The sequence below is a fragment of the Chlorocebus sabaeus genome, chromosome 10, assembly GCF_047675955.1.
Source record: "Chlorocebus sabaeus isolate Y175 chromosome 10, mChlSab1.0.hap1, whole genome shotgun sequence".
NCBI classification, from domain to species: Eukaryota; Metazoa; Chordata; class Mammalia; order Primates; family Cercopithecidae; genus Chlorocebus; species Chlorocebus sabaeus.
In genome coordinates this window covers 1265241-1281140 of record NC_132913.1, presented here as the reverse complement: position 1 = coordinate 1281140, position 15900 = coordinate 1265241, and the positions used below count along the sequence as shown (strand labels likewise).

The window sequence follows — 15900 nt, the reverse complement described above, 5'->3', positions numbered from 1 at the left end:
TTCAGCTCACTGCAGCCTCTACCTTCCAGGTTCAAGCATTCTCATGCCTCAGCCTCCCGAGTAGCTGGGATTACAGGTGTGCGCCACCACACCCAGCTAATTTTTGTATTTTTAGCAGAGACGGGGTTTCACCATGTTGCCCAGGCTGGTCTCGAATGCCTGGCCTCAAGCAATCCACCCTTGTCAGCCTCCCAAAGTGCTGGGATTACGGGGATGTGCCACTGCAACCAGCCGAGTAGAGTTTTATTATTATTGTTCTAGGCTATAAGTCAGGTCATTATGGAAGGAGAGCTTCCTAACATCCTTCAGTACTTCATTTGGGTTTGCAGTTTTTGGCTGTTAGGAATAATGCTGTTATAAATGTTCATGTCCAACTGTACGTGTAGCATGTGTTTTCACTTCTCTTGGGTATATCCCTAGGAGTGGAATTGTGGGGTCATGTGGTAATTCTGTTTACCTGTGCTGCTCAGGAGCTTCCTTGCCTACCAGAGGGCGTCTCCACTCAGCCCATATTTAAGGGTCTCCACCTGGTGGTTGTAACCTAAGCTGTCTCCACAATCATCTATTACTGATTCCCTACATAGAGCCTAAGCTCCAAATATACTCAATTGCCTAATGTTCCTAAAATGCATCTTGGTTTTTCTCATTTTTGTGGCTGATTTGATCCTATCCACCGTTTACTGGAAATGATGCCCTTTAATTATTATTATTTTTTGAGACAGAGTCTTGCTCCGTTGCCAGGCTGGCACAATCTCAGCTCACTGCAACCTCTGCCTCCCAGGTTCAAGTGATTCTCCTGCCTCAGCCTCCTGTGTAGCTGGGATTAGAGGCACCTGCCAACATGCCTGGCTAATTTTTGTTGTATTTTTAGTAGAGATGGGGTTTCACCATGTTGGCTAGGCTGGTCTCCAACTTCTGACCTCAAGTGATCCTCCCAACTTGGCTTCCCAAAGTACTGGGATTACAGGCATGAGCCACTGTGCCGGCCTAATGCTGCCCTTTAATCAAGTTTTTCCTATTTCTTCCCTCCCCCATAGAATTTTTGCTCTCCCCTCTCAGCCTTCAGAGCACTTTATTCTCTTGTGACTCTTAACACTTGTTGCCTTGTATCATACTTTTAGGCCGGGCACGGTGACTCACGCCTGTAATCCCAACACTTTGGGAGGCCGAGGCGGGCGCGCGGGCGCATCACGAGGTCAGGAGATCGAGACCGTCCTGGCTAACACGGTGAAACCCCGTCTCTACTAAAAATACAAAAAATTAGCCGAGGATGGTGGCAGGCGCCTGTAGTCCCAGCCACTCGGGAGGCTGAGGCAGGAGAATGGCGTGAACTTGGGAGGCGGAGCTTGCAGTGAGCCGAGATCCAGCCGCTGCACTCCAGCCTGGGCGACAGAGAAAGACTCCGTCTCAAAAAAAAAGTATTTGTACTTTTAATCTTATGTATATGTCTGCACTGTCCAATACAATAGCTGTCACGTACATAGGACTATTGAAGTTAATTAAACTAAAAATTCAGTTACTGTATTTAGACAGTACAGACACGTTTTCATCTATGTTTCTGAGGTAGGGTCTTGCTCCATTGTCTGAGCTGTATGATTATAGCTCACTGCGGCCTTGAACTCCCACACTCAACTGATCTCAAATAGCTGGGACCACATGTGTGCACCACCACATCCAGCTAATCTTTTTACTTTTTGTACAGACAGGGTCTTGCCATCTTGCCAGGGCTTGTTTCCATCTTTGTGAACAGTTTTGTTGGACAGTGCTTTTCTAGATTGTAAAACTCAGAAGAGATTGTGACTTGCCCTTTTGTTTTATCTCTGGCCTTTGTGTAGTGCTTTGCTTATCTGGAATTCAATTAAGAAATAAAATTAACTCCTGGCACAGAAGAAAGAAATAACATTTGGGAAATATTTGCTTCTTGGGAGATGATGGTTGAACCAGAGAAGTAGGTGAAATACTTGCAGACCTCCACAATTTCTTTGTTGCACATCTGCCAAGCATGGGTTAAAAGTACAGGGGAATAGGGATTGGCAGTTGCTAGTTTGTTTATTCCTAAACTATGGGGTAAGACACACAAGTGATTCTCCTGCTTACCTGCTATGCCTTTGTATACTTGTTTTCTCCCTACTCTGAACTGTAGGCCTGCACTGTCCAGTATAGTAACCCCTAGCCACATGTGACTACTTATGTTGAAGTTAAATAAAGCTAAAAGATACAGTCTCACACTAGCCTTATTTTTCAGGTGCTCAGCACTCTTGGCAGGCGGCTGCTGTAGGGGACAGCACAGATAGAGAAGGATGTGGTCATTGTACAAAGTTTTGTTGGTTATTGCTGGTCAAGACCTATCACGTAGCTGCAGCTGTGAACGGCATGACAATTTTGGCATTTGGCTTTGGTTTTGAAGCTTAAAAAAATTAGACAGTTCAGGTAATGAATGTTTTAGTTACTAAAGTTGCCAGTTTATTCCTAATTTAATCCCGAACTTCCTGTTACAGAGGCTAAGGATGTGACCTAGTATTTTCTTCTTAGTACAGGATTGCTTGGTTGTGAGTGTTCTAAATGAGTCAAATGAGCTGAAAATTTGAAGTGGTTTATTTTCGTATTTTGTCTTTGTAATAGATTTTGACACCTAGAGTGTTCCGAAAGGCATTTGTTTTTTAGAAAGTTGGTAGGTAGTTGCACCTCTTTTGTACCAGATGTTGTTATTGATGCTGGAGACAATTGCCTTTAAGCAGAACCAGGTGCATGTTCTCTGCTTGTTTTGGCTACATTCTAAATGGGAATGTGGGGAAGGCAGACCTAAAATGCACATTTTGTGTTTTGTTACTCATTACCTATTTTTCAGAGATGGAAGCTGGCTATATTTCCCAGGCTGGTCTTGAACTCCTGGCCTCAAGTGATCCTCCCACAGTGCTGGGAATACAGGCATGAGCCATTGTACTCAGCCTAAAAATAGACTTTTTTTTAGGTCTGGCAGTTTTAGGTTTACAGCAAAATTGAGCAGAAGGTACAGAGAGTTTCCACATAGCCCCCTACCCCACACGTGCTGTTTTACATCTTAAAGATCATCTTAATCTTTATAACCACATGCATCAGTGAATGATTTACCAGATGAGAAATAATGAAAGCTCACACTCTAATACACTGCATTTTTAGGCGGCCAAGGCGGGAGGATCACTGGAACTCAGGAGTTCAAGACCAGCCTGAGCGACGGGGCGAGACTCTGTCTCTACTAAAAATGAACCAGATGTGGCGATGCACACCTGTAGTCCTGGCTACTCTGGAGGCTGAGGTGGGAAGATCACTTAAGCTTGGGTGATCAAGTCTGCAGTGAGCTATGACTGACAGAGCGAGACCACGTCTCAAAAATAAATAAATAAAGTTAAATAATACACTGGATAAGATTCAGAGGGGTTTACTAGAGAGTTGAATGGGAATCAGTTCCCAACAATACTTCTATTGGGGAAGGAATGGAGTCCTGGTTGTGGCTGTACAAGTTATTGAACTTGTCAGGAAAAAGAAATATTTATGGATGATAAAACATTGAATGGATTAATAGAGTTGCTGGGCTGTAACCAATTAGTCTTTATTAGGAAAAAAGATTTAACAAGTTTTTAAAGAAATACAGGAAACTTGTGTTTCATGGTGGCACACACCTGTAGTACCATCTACTCAGGAAGCTAAGGTGGGTGGATCTCTTGGGCCCAGGAGTTTAAAACCAGCCTGAGCAACATGATGAAACCTCATCTCTGTTTAAAAAAAAGCCAAAAAAAACCCCCAAAACTTAGCCAGGTATGGTGGCACCACACCTGTAGTCCCAGCTACTAGGAAGGGTGAGGTGGGATAATCACTTGAACCCAGGAGGTCAAGGTTGCAGTGAGCTGAGATTGTGCCACTGCACTCCAGCCTGGGCAACAGAGCAAGACCCTGTTTTGGGGTGGGGCAGGGGGCGGGGGGAAGAAATACAGTCCCAGCAGTTTGGAAGGCTGAGGTGGGCGGATCACGAGGTCAAGAGATGAGACCGTCCTGGCTAACATGGTGAAATCCCGTCTCTACTAAAAATACAAAAATTAGCTGGGTGTGGTGGCGCACGCTTGTAGTCCCAGCTACGTGGGAGGCTGAGGCAGGAGAATCACTTAAACCTGGGAGGTAGAGTTACAGTGAGCTGAGATTGTGCCTCCAGCCTGGCGACAGAGCGAGACTCCGTCTGGGAAAAAAAAAAAATAATAGTCAATAAATACAGGAAACTGCAAAAGGAACACTAAATCCACTCCTGTCTAGAGTCAGTCACTGTTCATATTTTTATATCTTTCCTTTGAGACTTTTTTCTGTTTTTGCAGGGATGCACATCTTTATACACATAGGTGTTTATTTGGGATCATACTGTGTAGTGCAGGATGCAGTGTAATACCCTACTTTGTTTTCACTTAACATTGTATTATTCTGTTTTTAAACATTTCTTGAAAAGCAGCTGTCTGATACTTCATGTCCTGGATATATCTTGGTTAACTATCCTCTGTTAGGAGAACATTTTGGTTACTTGTAGTGTTTTCTGCTTGTTGTTTTTGCGACAGAGTCTCACACTGTTGCCCACCTTGGAGTGCAGTGGCATGAGCTTGGCTCACTGCCATTTCTACCTCCTGGATTCAAGTGATTCTTGTGCCTCGGCCTCCCAAGTAGCTGGGATTACAGGTGTGTGTCACCACAGTTGGCTAATTTTTGTTTTGTTTTGTTTTTGAGATGGAGTCTTGCTCTGTAGCCAGGCTGGAGTGCAGTGGTACGATCTTGGCACACTGCTACCTCCGACTACCTGGTTCAAGCGATTCTCCTCCCTTAGCCTCCTGAGTAGCTGGATTACAGGCGTGCGCCACCACGCCCAACTAGTTTCTGTATTTTTAGTAGAGATGGGGTTTCACCATGTTGGCCAGGATGGTCTCGATCTCCTGACCTAGTGATCCGTCCACCTCGGCCTCCCAAAGTGCTGAGATTACAGGCATGAGCTACCATGCCTGGCCAATTTTTGTATTTTTAGTAGAGATGGGGTTTCACCATGTTGGCCAGGCTGGTCTCAAACTCCTGACCTCAGGTGATCTGCCCACCTCGGCCTCCCAAAGTGCTGGGATTACAGTTGTGCGCCACCGTACCTGGCCTTTCCCCTTGTTTTTAGTGAACGTGGAGCTAACAATTTTTATTCCTTAGCTTGTGATGGACTGAGGAGAAGTGTGAAGAAAAGTTTATCATGCCCAGGTTTGGCACCCATTAGGACATTGAGTGTCCCTTTTTTGTTCTCTGCTGGTTGTGGACAGCATGAAATGTATTGTTTTATAAGCAGCAGAGAGAAAGGACTCTAGCTGCCTGCTTTTTTGGGACTGGTACTGGAGAACAATCAGAAAAAGTGCTTGGCTAAATCGCCTTTTTTTTCTTTTAGTTTTTGCAATCATGAATCCTGTTTATAGTCCTGGATCTTCTGGGGTTCCCTATGCAAATGCCAAAGGAATTGGTTATCCAGGTAAGCAAGTACAATTTTGTTTTCATTTTTGAACTGTGAATACTTGGTATATTTTCATGTCACTTTTTCTATTGATAAACGTAGCTCTAAGTGGCTTAGACAAGAAAGAAAATACCTGGAAGTAAAAAAATCAAGTAGGACTGGATTTGGTCAAAACTTGATCTAGTGGCTCCAGCAGTTGGGACCAGGATCTAGTTTCTCTCCCTCCTGGTCTCAGCTTCACTTCCTCAGTGTTAACTTAGTGCTGGTCACAGATCCCATTCCTTCTCATTGTGGTCTCTGAAGTTCAGGCCCCTCCCAGTAGTCCCTCACTAAGAGCCTCTTTACCTTCACCCTACAGGAAAGCCCGATGGGGCTGCTTGTTCTCTATTCAAACCAGTTCTGGTCTTTGTTCTGATTAAACTCAGCGTCCATCCCTGGGCCACAAAGGGGAGTCTGCTGATTGACTTAGGCCTGATCCACATCCCTTTGGTGGAGTCAGCTAGTCAAATATGGACTGCAAGTGAGGGTTGCAAAGAAATGGATATTGAGGGAACAAGAGCTAGTTGGTCAAAAATAACAAATGGTTGTTCCCTTTGGTGACTTTGCACAAGGAGTAGTTATTTGTAATGATACAGTCTCAGTTTGGGTTTTGATAATATGATAGAAGAGATAACCCCAAAACTTTGTTGCTGTAAGATTCTCAGAAAATGAAATAAAACATTTTACAAATGTATAACTGAACTTGCAGGAGGTAAGAGAGATAACTGGGGTCAAACGTGAAAGCCCTGTTAAACTCAGCTCACCTGGCGTTTGAACTAATGTCCTGCCTGTCCTGGGGACATGTGCTATTTGTGGGTTTTAGCAACCCACATGGGGGTAGAGATCGAGTCTTAGGACCCTTGCAACAGGGAGTGGAAGTGAGACTTCTTGTCAATCATTCTCGCCCCTCTGGAGAGGAATACTCCCCAGCAAAGAGATAGACTAAACAGTCTAGTCGTCCAGTGGCCCCATAAGGAAGTGTGTATGCTTGGGCTCTGAGAAGGGGGAGATCCTTACTAAGACTTTGTAAGCATTCAGAGATGTTTGGGGCTCTAGCTTGTATTATACTCCCCAGGGGTTCAGAAGTTGAGAAATTAACATAAAAATAGTCTCCAGGCTTCCTTACTCCTGGAGCATCTGACAGCAGCGAATGCAGAACTGCTGTGGGGGCATATGTTCACAACCCAGGTTGCGTGGGCTTCCTGCAGGCAAAGTTCTGCCTGCTAGCATGGGATGCCTCCCATCAAGTAAGAGGCACCACCCATGACAGACTGCAGAAGTACCATCAGGTAGAAACTATGTCACACAGATAAATTTAGAAGAATTGTAGATACAAAAGAAAGAATCAGAAACATAAGAGGGGAACAAGATGCTGGGAGAAAAGAACTAGCTGGAACTTTAAGAAATGAAACAAAATGGCATATGAACAAGTTTCAGGTTAATGTCAAGACAAAACACTTGTTAAGAGAGAACAAACCAGAATGCAACATAAGGAAAGGCAGGAAAACAACAGTAAAACATCTGGAGCTCTTCTCCAGGACTGAGTAGAGAAACCGTAAGAAAAGGAGTGACAGGCCGGGCGCCGTGGCTCACGCCTGTAATCCCAACACTTTGGGAGGCCAAGGCGGGTAGATCACGAGGTCAGGAGATGGAGACCATCCTGGCTAACATGGTGAAATCCCGTCTCTACTAAAAATACAAAAACATTAGCCAGGCGTGGTGGCGGGAGCCAGTTGTCCCAGCTGCTCAGGAGGCTGAGGCAGGAGAATGGCGAGAACCCGGGAGGTGGAGCTTGCAGTGAGCAGAGATCGTGCCACTGCACTCTAGCCTGGGCAACAGAGCAAGACTCCGTCTCAAAAAGAAAAAGAAAAAACAGTGACAGAATTTTCCAGAATTGATGAAAGATAATTTAGTGATGAGCTATGTCAACACCAGTTTAAACAGTATTTTAAATAGCTAAGGAGGATCCTGAGTGCAGCTGGAGCCAGAGGAATGGCCAAAACCAATGGCATTGGCACACGCTTACGGTTCTCATCAGTACAATAAGACAAGGATTGCCTCTTGTAATCACCAGTTTTGTGCAAAGCTGTGAGGATGCTGAGGTATGTGCATTTTGCTCCTGTTGTTTGGTTAGTCAAAAGCAGGAATTGGTAAATTAGATAAAGGTCTAGATAAAAATATTTTACACTTTGTGGATCATACCATCTCTGTCATCACAACCACTCAACTCTGCCTTCGTAGCACAAAAGCAGCCGTGGATAATACTGAGCACGTAAGGGTGTGCGTGTTCCAGTGAAACCGCGACAACAGGCGGTGTGCTGAAATTGCCGTGTGGGCTGTCATTTACTGACTGGTCAAGAGAATTGGAGTAAAACACTTTTTTAGGCTTTTTTTATTTTTGGTCTACAAAACACGTTTAAAGGAAGATTTCTGTAATTTTGAAACTTCACTGCCAAAAGCTAAGAAGATATGAGAAAGGAAAATGCTTTTATGCAACTTTGTACTCTTACTGGCCAATGGAGAGTCTGGTCTATAACTTTCCTTTTTGTTTACATTTAATGGAAAAAATTAACTCTTCCTCAAAATGCTTTCTTCCTTTTTATTTTTTTGAGATGGAGTTTCTCTGCTCGTGCCCAACCTGTTCATTTAATTCTTCATTAACTTATAAACAGTTCTTTTATAGCTGGGCGTGGTGGCTCATGCCTGTAATCCCAGTAATTTGAGAGGCCAGGGCAGGCGAATCACCTGAGGTCAGGAGTTCAAGATTAGCCTGGTCAACATAGTGAAACCCTATCTCTACTAGAAATACAAAAAATTAGCCGGACGTGTAATACCAGCTACTTGGGAGGCTGAGTCAGGAGAATCGCTTGAACCTGGGAGGCGGAGGTTGCAGTGAGCCAAGATAGCATCGTCACACTCTAGCCTAGGCAACAAAAGCGAAACTCTGTCTCAAAAAAAAATTATTTTACTATTCTTTTAGTGCTTATTATAAAGATTATACCGCTTTTATTTTTATTTTCTATATTTTTTTGAGACAATCTCGCTCGACATCGCCCAGGCTGGAGCGTGGTGGCACAATCTCAGCTCACTGCAACCTCCATCTCCCGGGTTCAAGTGATTCTTCCAGACTTTGTGCCGTGAAGTCAGATGAGGGTAACAGGACCTAGTGCGTGATACCCTTAGCACCCTTATTACTCTTGTTAAGTAATTATGTGATTTAGAGTTTGGAATGAAACTTCCAGAAATGTTATAATTGAAGCTGGGCACTGTGGCTTACACCTGTAATCGCAGCACTTTGGGAGGCCAAGGTAGGTGGATCATGAGGTCAGAAGTTCAAGACCAGCCTGGTCAACATGGTGAAACCCTGTCTCTACTAAAAATACGAAAATTAGCTGGGCCTGGTGGTAAACACCTGTAATCCCAGCTACTCAGAAGGCTGAGGCAGGAGAATCGCTTGAAACGGAGGTTGCAGTGAGCCGAGATCGTGCCACTGCACTTTAGCCTGGGCAACAAGAGTGAAACTCTGTCCCCCCCCAAAATAAAAAATAAAATATATAATTGTGACCTATCAAAATTCTGAGGGAAAGCCAGGCGCAGTTCTCACACCTGTAATCCCAACACTTTGGGAGGCTGAGGTGGGTAGATCACCTGAAGTCAGGAGTTTGAGACCAGCCTGGCTGATGTGATGAAACTCCGTCTCTACTAAAAGTACAAAAATTAGTCAGGTGTGTTGGCATGCACCTGTAAGTTCCTCCGAAGGCTGAGGCAGGAGAATTGCTTGAACCTGGGAGGCAGAGGTTGCAGTGAGCCAAGATTGTGCCATTGCACTCCATCCTGGGCGACGAAAGCGAAACTCTGTCTCAAAAGACGACAACAACAAAAAACAAAGTTCTGTGGGAAGAAGACAACTAGAGACACACCGTTGGCCACACATAGTGCTCTCGGGGCTGCTTAAGTCAGTCTGTGGAGTTCTGGGGACAAAGGTAAGAGTGATGGCTTTGCAGGAACTCTGGTGATTGTGCGTCACTGCTTCTGTTGATGACATGAGATTGTTCTGTATTTTTCTTCAGCTGGTTTTCCCATGGGCTATGCAGCAGCAGCTCCTGCCTATTCTCCTAATATGTATCCTGGAGCAAATCCTACCTTCCAAACAGGTATGTGCTGGGTGATAAAATGCTTTGTATGTACAGCTGGGAGAGAAAAGTCAAGGGATGGATTTTGAGAAGGGTGGGTATAGAATTAGGACTTGGTTGAGTCGATTTCTCAAGTTCATTAAATTAGCCTGTTGATAAGTGCAACAAAAGCTTAATTCTCACTGCACTACAGCTTTATATACTGTGTTTCACATGTCCTCCCACAAGGCAAATCTGTAATCACTAGGTTGTTAGAGTTAACTCCGCCAGAGCATCTGTTCGTGAAGTAGTATCACCTATTAGAAACTGAAGACTCTTGCCATGCTAACAGGTGGAATTTCCATGTTAATGTTTTTAGAGATAATTTTTTATTTGACTACTTTAGCACTCTGATCATATTTTTTTAAAAAGTATTATTTTCCATGTAAGGTATATATGAATATTTTTAGATTTTGGAAATCACTGTTACTATTGAAAGTGGAATTGGTTTGGGTCTGAATCGTGAGGAGATTGGTTATTTAGTGGGATTTCCTCCTAGGAGCCTGCACTCTCCGGTGTTGGTTCCTTTTGGACTTTTTTCACCCGCAGCAGTGGTGGTGCACACTCTGATCTGAGGCTGTGGTGTGGCCTTAATCCTGGGGCTGCTGCTTCACACAGTTAACTCTGACAGAGGAGGACACAAAGCAGTGTCCTTTCCCCAAATTCTTCCAGTTTTGTGAATCATAAAATTCTGTGTTTATGTTCTGTCCTTACATCCATCTCTTCCTTTCCATTTCCACTATGACCACCTTTGTTCAGCCTGTAGTTCACAGCCTGAAAAAAACCTTCTTGACTTGGTCGTCATGCTCCCAAGCTTTCTCTCCCTGGTTAGTGTTCTTCCCATTTAAACCAGAGCGATGCTCCCAGATGAATTTTTCTCAGTGGTTTCCCATGACTATAAGGCACAGTTATGCCAAGAGTCTCGACTTTCAGTCCCTGGCTGTTTGCTATATTGGCCCATTTTTTCCCCTTTAGAGTGGTTTTCCTTTTGTGTTTTGCCTTGAAAGAACCATCCGTCTCGTAGTGTGTGTCCGTAGTTCATTCCTTTTTATTGTTAGGTAGTATTTGGTTGTATGGAAATAAATACTTCAGTTTGCTTATCCATGCACCATGTGATGAACATTTGGGTTATTTGCAGTTTTGGGCTATTAGAAATGAAAATGCTGTTAATATTTACATGCAGTTGATTGTGTGAACATATGCTTTGATTTCTCTTGAGTAATAAATACAGAGGATTCGAGTGGCTGGTTATTATGGCAGGTGTGTATTTAACTTTGTGAGGAACTGCCAAACTGTCTTCCAAAATGGTGGTACCATTTTACATTCCTGCCAGCAGTGTTTGTGAGTTGCAGTTCCTCCACATCCTTAACAACACTTGGTGTGGTCAGTCTTTTTAATTCTAGCCATTCTAGTGAATGTGTAGCAGTATCTTTTCATGCGCGTATTTGCCTTCTGTATGACTTTGGTGAAGAATTTGTATACAGCTTTTACTGTATGTCAGTTACTGTTTTCTTATCATGGAGTTTTGAGAGTTCTTACCAGATATATGCATGTTTTTTCCCAGTCTGTGGCTTTTTCATTCTTCTAACAGTGTCTTTAAAAGAGCAGAGGTTTTAAAAGTTTGGGCCAGGCGCGGTGGCTCACGTCTGTAATCCCAGCAATTTGGGAGGCCGAGGTGGGCGGGTGACGAGGTCAGGAGTTCGAGACCAGCCTGGCCAACATGGTGAAACCCTGTCTCTACTAAAAATACAAAAATTAGCTGGGCTTGGAGGTGCGCTCTTGTAATCCCAGCTACTCAGGAGGCTGAGGCAGGAGAATCGCTTCAACCCAGGAGGCAGAGGTTGCAGTGAGCTGAGATCATGCCATTGCCCTCTAGCCTGGGCGACAGGGTGAGACTCCGTCTCAAAAAAAAAAAAGTTTGATGAGGGTTAGTCGTTTTATGGATCATGCTTTTTGGTACCGTACTTAAGAAACTTGTGTAACTTGGCTGGGCGCAGTGGCTCACGGCTGTCATCCCAGCACTTTGGGAGGCCGAGGCCTGCTGATCATGAGGTCGGGAGATCAAGACCGTCCTGGCTAACACGGTGAAACCCGCTCTTTACTAAAAATACAAAAAATTAGCTGGGCATGGTGGTGGGCACCTGTAGTCCCAGCTACTCGGGAGGCTGAGGCAGGAGCATGGTGAGAACCTGGGAGGCGGAGCTTGCAGTGAGCTGAGATCACGCCACTGCACTCCAGCCTGGGCTACAGGGTGGCGAGACTGTCTCAAAAAAAAAAAGAAAGAAACCTGTGTAACCTAACTTCACAAATATTTTCTTCTTTTTTCTTGTAGAAGTTTTACACTTGTAGGTTTTTCATTTATGTCTGTGACCCATTTGGAGTTAATTTTTGTGTGTGATGGTAGGAATGGATTGAAGTTTGTATCCTCGGCATACGTATGAATGTGGCATGTGATGATCATGCTGTAGACCACCATAACATAAGTTACTCTTTTAAGATTTTCAGAGGTAGCCCACTTTTACTCATGTCTTCATGGAGGCACAAATCAGTGTGAAAATGTACTTAAAACTTTCAACTTTTTTATTTTACAAGAAAAACCTTGAGTTTATTTCAGGCTGACAGAGCTGTTCTTGCCAAAAATGTGCAGCACTGCCTCGCAGAGGCAGGGTGGTGTTTGGAGGCCGAGTGCTGCTCACAGCTTCCCACCTTGGGTGCCCTGTGGAACATGTGCCACCCATCTCATTATTATTTTGAGACGAGGTCTTGCTCTGTCGCCCAGGCTGCAGTGCAGTGGTGCAATCACACGTCACTGCGCCCTCAACTTTCCAGGCTCAAGCAATGCTCCCCGCTCAGCCTCCCAAGTGGCTGGGATTACAGGTGCACACCACCACACCCGGCTAATTTTTCTATTTTTTGTAGAGATGGGTCTCACTGTGTTGCCTAGACTGGTCAAACTCCTGGGCTTCAGTGATCCTCCTGCCTCAGCCTCCCAAAGTGCTGGGATATTATAGCCGTGAGCTACCATGCCCAGCTTGTCACCCATCTTCTTGAACATCTCTCCTTTCTCATAGGGAGGTAAGGCCTGTGTTGTCCCTTTTCCAAGACTGCTCTCAAATTGTTCTGTAATCCAGAAGCAGGGACAGGCAGGTAGCAACTGCAGCTGCCCAAATGCCCTGCCTTGTTTAGAGGGGCATCCGCTGACGGGTGCCAGGCAGTAGTTGGGTGCCAGACTGCTGGCGCACCAGTGCCAGATCTTCTGGTCTTGTAGGAGAAGCTGTGAAATTGGTGAATGAAAAATACAAGGCAGCCAGGCATGGTGGTTCATGCCTGTAATCCTAGCACTTTGGGATGCCAAGGTGGGCAGATCACTTGAGGCCAGGAATTCAAGACCAGCCTGGCCAATATAGTGAGACCCCGTCTCTACTAAAAATACAAAAATTAGCCGAGTGTAGTGGCACACACTTGTAGTCCCAGCTGTTCGGAAGGCTGAGGCAGAAGAATCAGTTGAACCTGGGAGGCAGAGGTTGCAGTGAGCCAAGATCGCGCCACTGCACTCCAGCCTGGGTGACAGAGTGAGACTCTGTCTCAAAAAGAAAAAAGAAAGTCTTTCTGATGTCCCACAAGTGCTGTTGGCCATCTGACCTGAGTCTGGATCACAGCTGTGTGCCCATCTTTTTCTGGGATCCTCTCTGTTTTCATGTCTTAGGTGTTTGTTTTTAAGAGACAGGGGTCTTGTGGTTTCACCTAAGGTGAAGTCCAGTGGTACAGTTATAGCATTTTTCTGCTGAGTTCAGGGAATCTTCCCAACACAGCCTCCCAAACTGTTGGGATTACAGGCATAAACCACCACAGCCAGCCTCATGTTTTGAATTTTTAAATTCCCTTTTCAGTGAGCCTATCCCTGTTTCTGATGAGCAAGCCAAAATTATCAGTATAAAAAATTTAAAAGAGAAGTTTTTCTCCCTTCCTGCTGCTTTCTCTTTCTCTCTCTCTCTCGCTTTCTGTCTCTCTCTCTCTCTCTCTCTGTGTGTGTGTGTGTGTGTGTGTGTGTGTGAGTGAGAGATAGGATCTCACTTTGTTGCCTAGGCTGCAGTGCAGTGGCATGAACTTGGCTCACGGCCAAGCGATCCTCCTGCCCCAGCTTCCCAAGTACCTGGAACCTTAGGCACAAGTCACCCCACCTAGATAATTTTTAAAAAATTTTTGTGGAGATGGGGTCTCACTGTATTGCCCAGGCTGGTTTCAAGTTCCTGAGCTCAAGCAATCTTCTCACCTTGACCTCCCAAAGTGTTGGGATTACAGGAGTGAGCCACTGCACCCGGCCCTGCTGCTTTCTTGATCTTTCTTTTGGTTCTCTTGCCATCCAGTTTGTACCCAATGCTGACTTGTGGTTTCAATGCTGTATATGTGGAGTTTGGCTTCCAGAGCACTTTTGTAATCCAAATGCCACGTATTTCTTAGCCCTCTTCCAATTGTAACATAAGAGGAATCTGAGAACCTTGTGATGAGATGTCTTTTGCTGAAGAATTCTATTTTTCGGAATCTGGAAATGGAGAAGGTGTCATTCATTTTGTCCTCCTGAACAAGGCTGTGTATGCACACATCAAGAGTGGTGACTGTGGTTTGGCTGTGTCCCCACCCAAATCTCATCTTGAACTGAAGCTCCCATAATCCCCACGTGTCATTGGAGGGACCTGGTGGGAGGTAATTGAATCATGGGGGTGGATTTTTCCTGTGCTGTTCCCGTGATACTGAATAAGTCTCATGAGATCTGATGGTTTTATAAAGGGCAGTTCCCCTGCACACGCTCTCTTGCCTGCCGCTGTGTAAGGCGTGCCTTTGCTCTTCCTTTGCCTTACACCATGATTGTGAGGCCTCCCAGCCATGTGGAACTGTGAGTCCATTAAACTTCTTTCCTTTATAAATTACCCAGTCTCGGGTATTTCTTTATTAGTAGTGTGAGAATGAATTAATACAACTGGGCTGTCCATTTTTGGAATCAGAGCTTTGGTTTGTGGAGTTAGCTGGATGTGGCTTATACTCCTGGCTGTGTCACTCCCTGGGTAAGTTGTTTAACTTCACCTTTGGCGTTGGAATAATGGATAGATAACTCCTTGATTTGTTACGGGAGGATTTCAGCACCAAGCCTACGATCAGGCACAGATGTCAGCTGGGCCAGCACACTGAGGCCTCTGTTCTGCTCCCACTTAGAGTCACAGGGACCTATAACTAGTGTTTGTAATGAGGATCTGAAATTGTCAAAACAGTCTGTTCTTTACAAGGTGGTTTAGATGTTTATTACATTAGCACTTATTTTTAAAAGATACAAATGTTGGCTGGGTGCAGTGGCTCATGCCTGTAATCCCAGCACTTGGGGAGGCTGAGGCGGGCGGTTTACAAGGTCAGGAGATCGAGGCCATCCTGGCTAACACGGTGAAACCCTGTCTCTACTAAAAATAAAAGAATTAGCCAGGCGTGGTCGCGGGCACCTGTAGTTCCAGCTACTTGGGAGGCTGAGGCAGGAGAATCACTTGAACCTGGGAGGCAGAGCGATTCTCCTGCCTCAGCCTCCTGAGAAACTGGAATTACAGGTGCTCTCCACCACGCTGGCTAATTTTTGTATTTTTAGTAGAGACGAGGTTTCTCCATGTGTGTCAGGCTGGTCTTGAACTCCTGACCTCAGGTGATCCACCCACCTAAGCCTCCCAAAGTGCTGGGATTACAGACATGAGCCCCCACACCCGGCGTTTCTTTTCTTTTTGAACTCAGAATTACAGCCATAAAATGAAACCCTTGGTTTGTTTAAAAATTAAACCTCACACATGGCAGCCAAGCAGGAGAGAATAGTCTTTGGAATATTAATAGACTGTGAGGTCCTGTGGAGCCTGTTTCTTTCCCTCTTAAAGGTTTACATTCACTTAGGTAAAAGATCGCAGCGCTCCAAAAGGCTTTTTAAAATGAACAGTAGCAGTTCCCTCCTCCCTTGTGGGAGCCCCCACGTTTCACTCCCCACGGGCAAACTCGAGCTCTTTAATTCTTTAAAGCTGCTTTTGCTTGTGATTTCCGTGTGTCCACATGATGTGTCTCTGCTGTTCCCTGCTTCTTTCCGTACAGTGGCACTGCTTTACTGACTTCTCACTTTGCTGCCCCTGCCTTCCTTCCCAGTTCTGTTACTGTGGTCACATCAGCATTGTT

At 44.9% G+C, this 15900-nt stretch overlaps 1 protein-coding gene across 3 annotated transcripts in view; it reads left to right on the top strand.

The window, feature by feature from the left end:
* Nucleotides 1-15900, top strand: part of FAM168B (family with sequence similarity 168 member B) — a 38754-nt gene that overhangs the window by 5112 nt on the left and 17742 nt on the right. For 2 of the 3 annotated variants that reach the window (XM_008019147.3, XM_008019148.3), the window contains exons 2-3: nucleotides 5432-5512; nucleotides 9604-9687. In XM_008019147.3, the coding sequence (XP_008017338.1) occupies nucleotides 5443-5512; nucleotides 9604-9687 (154 nt within the window). In that variant the 5' untranslated portion in view covers nucleotides 5432-5442. Of the gene's footprint in view, nucleotides 1-3159; nucleotides 3296-5431; nucleotides 5513-9603; nucleotides 9688-15900 lie in introns of all 3 variants that reach the window. The other variant, XM_073019578.1, reaches the window with a different exon arrangement.